The 6,000-nt window shown below is 44.5% G+C and overlaps 1 protein-coding gene across 1 annotated transcript in view; it reads right to left on the bottom strand.

Moving 5' to 3' along the window:
- Positions 1 to 503: 503 nt before the first annotated feature.
- Positions 504 to 6,000, bottom strand: part of DUT (deoxyuridine triphosphatase) — a 99,207-nt gene continuing 93,710 nt past the window's right edge. Inside the window, exon 9 of the mRNA XM_067746068.1 lies at positions 504 to 609. Coding sequence (XP_067602169.1) covers positions 519 to 609 — 91 coding nt within the window. The 3' untranslated portion in view covers positions 504 to 518. The remainder of the gene's footprint in view (positions 610 to 6,000) is intronic.

The following is a 6,000-nucleotide window of genomic DNA, read 5'->3' as shown; positions in this document are numbered from 1 at the left end:
CAAGATATGGGTCTATAGTAAATTCACCTTTGACATCTACAAGGCCCATGCCTAGATCTTTATGATCTGAATTAGATCATAAAGAAACACCATTAGAAATCAGAAACAACATTCTAACATATCTCCCCCTCGTAATACTGAAAAGTAGTGATTTTCAGTGGCGAGTTCACTTTTAGAGTCTTAAGTTTAAATGAAACTTACCCTGAAATCTAACACATAAAATATAGGCAGAGCTGCTTGGGTTAAAACAGAGTTAGAAAGCCTGGGGTCTCTCTACTCACTGCCTCCAAGATAATTCTTATAGAAACTTATAACTGAAAGGTCCTTTAGAGTCTCATTGATTTTACAAATGTAAGACAAATATAAACTTAATTTTAAATGCTGATGTTTAAGCTCAGCCCATTGTTCTTTAATAAGGGCATTATAAACATTTTTATAGTATTTACATACGGCAGAAACTGACTAGATGCTTACCAACTCTGATTTTCCCTCCTGGGCCCTCAGAATGGCTGCATCTCCTAACTTCCTCTGCAGTTAGGTGAGGTCGGATGATGGATTCTAACCGCTGAGATGTCAGGAGAAGTACTATAGGCCAGATCCAGGTCAAGCCTAAAACACAATCGTACGTACACAATCCTCCACACTCAAAAGAAATAAACTTTATTGCATTCAACTACTGATATTTGGGGATTATCAGTTACATGTTTTTTATATTTATAAACATGCATATTTGTACATATGTATATTTGTCTAGGCTGTCTAGAGTTGTATATACATGTATATACATGTAATTGCATTAGTCAGGATAATTTATATTTGTATTAGTCATCGTAATTTATTTTCTATATTTTTAAATGTATATCTCCACTTTTTTCCCTACAAAGAATCCACATCAGCGGTTCTTAACCTTAGCTGCATGTTAGAATGACTCAAGTAGTTCTTAAAAAACCTCGGTGTCCAGGAAGCATCCCAGATCCATCAATTCAGAATCCCTGGAGCTGAGATGCAGCCATTATCAGTTTTAAAACGCCAGGTGATGCCAATTTGCAATCAGGACTGAGAACCAGTGCTCTAAATCATTAGGCTCATTGGGAAAGCCAGGCAACTTGGGAAAATCCACCAGGTAATTGTGATATGCATCCCATCCACTGTTAACACAACATCTTGAAGGCCAGCAGCGTCATCACCTGATAATGTTAACCTGAACACCTCCTGATTCTGCAAACTGCATCTTTTCCCTGGCGTTTGGGGTGCAGCCTCAGAAGGGAACAATCAAGTGGCAGTGAGGTGTGGGTGTTGCCCAGTGGTTGCCTGGACTCATTAACCTACCCCATGATAGTCACCTGACCTAGCCTTGCTGCAAGATTGCAATTGTTGCCTCCATACTGGGTAGTTCCCAGGGAGTCAACATCTCCAATGTGCAGTATGTTCATAGCAAAATGTCAAGGAAACCCCTAAAAATATCTAAATCAGAAACATGGTCCAGTTAGCTCAAGTTTCCTCATCTGGTCTTTACAAAACTGGAAAATACAAATTAGTTCTTTTGAAGCAGACAGTTATCTGGTAGTGAAAATGGAAACTCATTTCAAGAAACAATTTTCTACTAAGAGCATGCAAGTTACATGGTGGAATATGGGACCAGGCCACCGCCAAGCCAGCTGACCTGCCTCCAGGCTCACACCACTCAACTCTGAAATGCTGAAATGACAACATGGTGCCACTTACCAGGAACGGGTGATGCATTCTGTTACCTCAACTATAAACCTCTAATATGCCTCCCAAGAAGTTTTCTGGTTCAGAAAACCACAAAAGAAAAACTAAAGACAAAAGAACGACAGAAAAAATGGGATGTGATTGCCAATATGAGTCAGAAAAAGGAAGTTTAAAATGTTTTGAATAAGAATTCTCAGGTATATTCCCATGTACTTCACGTGAAGGATGATCCAATTTATATTCCCATGTACTTCACGTGTGAAGGATGATCCAATTATCCAATTATCACAGAAAAGATGTGAAATAACAAATCATTCCAAATAAGTTTAAATGTTATGTTACATTTGATGCATGTAATAAATTCTGTGCATTGAATATGAAGAGATCCATTTTAATTTTAAAAAATCAATTTCTTCCTGTCTCTACTAAGTAAATATTAAGAAATACTTAAACAATATCTACTTGAAGGCACCAAATTATTAGCCTGCCTAGAGCAGCCACAGGCCTGTTTTAGCCTTCCTTGAAAACTCTAACAGTTTTCCTCTAGAGCAGTTCAGACTTTAATGAACACATACATTAGCCACAGATCTTATTACAATGCACATTATGAGTTCAAAGTTCTGGGGTGGGGCCTGAGAGTCTGCATTTCTATCAAACACCCATATGATGCCAATAATGCTCCAATAAAACCTTACGGGCTTCCCTGGTGGCGCAGCGGTTGGGGGTCCGCCTGCCGAGGCAGGGGGCTCGGGTTCGTGCCCCGGTCTGGGAAGATCCCACATGCCGCGGAGCGGCTGGGCCCGTGAGCCATGGCCGCTGAGCCTGCGCGTCCGGAGCCTGTGCTCCGCAACAGGAGCGACCACAACAGTGAGAGGCCCGCGTACCACAAAAAAAACACACACAAAAAAACAAACAAAAAAAACCCTTATTTACAAAAACAGGTAGCCAGCCCACAGTTTACAGTTTTGTTACCAACCCTCCTGCGTCAGATTCCAGCAAGAGTCCTTCTGCCCCGGGTCACTTACGCCAGTAGAAGGAGATCAAGATCGGTTCAGAAGCCAAAGAAAGCTTTGTTCTTCGTCAAAAGATGGCGAGGTGCGAGCTTTCACTGTAAACCGCAAGCTCTCAGGAAAGGCCCTGGGCAGCGGCCTACTGCAGGGAGGCTTTATAGGGTCCTCGTCAGCGGGAAGGGGGCGGAGCTCTTGTGGGTCCGCGCAGCTACGTGCTGCTAGCGCTGCTCAAGGCCCCAGATCACAGCCCCAGGCGCAGCGTCTCTGCGCACGGCCTCGCTGAGCCAAGGTGTCATGCGCAGAGCTTCTGCACGCAGCCCGCCAAGCTCAAGTATCAGGTGCAGCCAATTCACGCTAGGAACTCTTGTCTGAATTGCTAGGAAAGCCACTGAACGCGGTACCCTATGAGCAAGTGAAACTAGACTAAGCATGAAGGAAAAAAGGCCAGCAGTGTCATCACCTAATAATGTTAACCTGAACACCTCCTGATTCTGCAAACTGCATCTTTTCCCTGGCGTTTGGGGTGCAGCCTCAGAAGGGAACAATCAAGTGGCAGTGAGGTGTGGGTGTTGCCCAGTGGTTGCCTGGACTCATTAACCTACCCCATGATAGTCACCTGACCTAGCCTTGCTGCAAGATTGCAATTGTTGCCTCCATACTGGGTAGTTCCCAGGGAGTCAACATCTCCAATGTGCAGTATGTTCATAGCAAAATGTCAAGGAAACCCCTAAAAATATCTAAATCAGAAACATGGTCCAGTTAGCTCAAGTTTCCTCATCTGGTCTTTACAAAACTGGAAAATACAAATTAGTTCTTTTGAAGCAGACAGTTATCTGGTAGTGAAAATGGAAACTCATTTCAAGAAACAATTTTCTACTTAGAGCATGCAAGTTACATGGTGGAATATGGGACCAGGCCACTGCCAAGCCATCTGACCTGCCTCCAGGCTCACACCACTCAACTCTGAAATGCTGAAATGGCAACATGGTGCCACTTACCAGGAACGGGTGATGCATTCTGTTACCTCAACTATAAACCTCTAATATGCCTCCCAAGAAGTTTTCTGGTTCAGAAAACCACAAAAGAAAAACTAAAGACAAAAGAACGACAGAAAAAATGGGATGTGATTGCCAATGAGTCAGAAAAAGGAAGTTTAAAATGTTTTGAATAAGAATTCTCAGGTATATTCCCATGTACTTCACGTGAAGGATGATCCAATTTATATTCCCATGTACTTCACGTGTGAAGGATGATCCAATTATCCAATTATCACAGAAAAGATGTGAAATAACAAATCATTCCAAATAAGTTTAAATGTTATGTTACATTTGATGCATGTAATAAATTCTGTGCATTGAATATGAAGAGATCCATTTTAATTTTAAAAAATCAATTTCTTCCTGTCTCTACTAAGTAAATATTAAGAAATACTTAAACAATATCTACTTGAAGGCACCAAATTATTAGCCTGCCTAGAGCAGCCACAGGCCTGTTTAGCCTTCCCTGAAAACTCTAACAGTTTTCCTCTAGAGCAGTTCAGACTTTAATGAACACATACATTAGCCACAGATCTTATTACAATGCACATTATGAGTTCAAAGTTCTGGGGTGGGGCCTGAGAGTCTGCATTTCTATCAAACACCCATATGATGCCAATAATGCTCCAATAAAACCTTATTTACGGGCTTCCCTGGTGGCGCAGCGGTTGGGGGTCCGCCTGCCGATGCAGGGGGCTCGGGTTCGTGCCCCGGTCCGGGAAAATCCCACGTGCTGCGGAGCGGCTGGGCCCGTGAGCCATGGCCGCTGAGCCTGCGCGTCCGGAGCCTGTGCTCCGCAACGGGAGCGACCACAACAGTGAGAGGCCCGCGTACCACAAAAAAAACACACACAAAAAAACAAAAGAAAACCCTTATTTACAAAAACAGGTAGCCAGCCCACAGTTTACAGTTTTGTTACCAACCCTCCTGCGTCAGATTCCAGCAAGAGTCCTTCTGCCCCGGGTCACTTACGCCAATAGAAGGAGACCAACATCGGTTCAGAAGCCAAAGAAAGCTTTGCTCTTCGTCAAAAGTTGGCGAGGTGCGAGCTTTCACTGTAAACCGCAAGCTCTCAGGAAAGGCCCTGGGCAGCGGCCTGCTGCAGGGAGGCTTTATAGGGTCCTCGTCAGCGGGAAGGGGGCGGAGCTCTTGTGGGTCCGCGCAGCTGCGCGCTGCTAGCGCTGCTCAAAGCTCCAGATCACAGCGTCTCTGCGCACGGCCTCGCTGAGCCAAGGTGTCATGCGCAGAGCTTCTGCACGCAGCCCGCCAAGCTCAAGTATCAGGTGCAGCCAATTCACGGTAGGAACTCTTGTTTGAATTGCTAGGAAGGCCGCGGTACCCTATGAGCAAGTGAAACTAGACTAAGCATGAAGGAAAAAAGGTTAGATTTTATTACCCAGGTTCTATTTCCCAGGAACTGTTAATGGGCTTTGCTGGTGCCAACCCCCTCCTCGGGCTTTTGTCTTGCTCTTCATTCTTGGGGGCCGATTAGAAGTGAAGGTCCATCTTCTGTAACATTCCTGCTGGTTTGGGTCATCATCATAACCCCAGGTGGAGGAGCAGAGCTCCTCCCCAGCTGCCTTTAGATGTGTTTGATTGGCACCAGGATTTAGCCCTAACTGTTCATATCCCTGAGTGACCACCATTTAGAATTTTATAAATTCTAACCTTTTGGAGACAAAGGACACAAGACAATTTAGGAGGCATGGCCCAAGTATTAGCAAGAGAATGACAGTCACATGTCAAATTTTTCCTAAAAATTAAGGTATCTAGGTCTTTTGCCTATAGCAAAGGTGTGCCCTGATATCGAGGCTCAATGCTGTGGGCTGAATATCCCTGGTCACACTATTGTTTTTTGGAAGAGAAGCTTTTCTGGTCAGAGAGGCGTTCACAGAGTAGTCCAGGCGGTCCATTGTTCCAGGGCAGAATGTGTAGTTAGAGTCCCCAGGTGGGGTCTATTCCACTAAGGACTGAGCTGATCTCGTGGGCTGCCAGTTTTCCAGGTTTTTAGATACACTCAGTCTCCTGTCAGGAAGGTGTGGAGGGCCAGATCGGCGGGTGCAGGCAGCACCTGGTTACTGTGTTCCATGAGGGCTTTCATGGTTTCTCCTATCCGGAGGGCATACTTGAGTTGTTCCATTTCAAAGGGGTTAAGGTATCCCTTCGCTTGGGCTTGCAGAATGGGGCTACCATACATAAGTTCAAACGCATTTAACTTTATCTCTTGAGGCTAACAGCAT

Source organism: Pseudorca crassidens, chromosome 1 (genome assembly GCF_039906515.1).
Source record: "Pseudorca crassidens isolate mPseCra1 chromosome 1, mPseCra1.hap1, whole genome shotgun sequence".
In the NCBI taxonomy this organism is placed as follows: Eukaryota; Metazoa; Chordata; class Mammalia; order Artiodactyla; family Delphinidae; genus Pseudorca; species Pseudorca crassidens.
The sequence above is the reverse complement of the archived record's forward strand: the minus strand, read 5'-3'. Positions and strand labels throughout refer to the sequence as shown.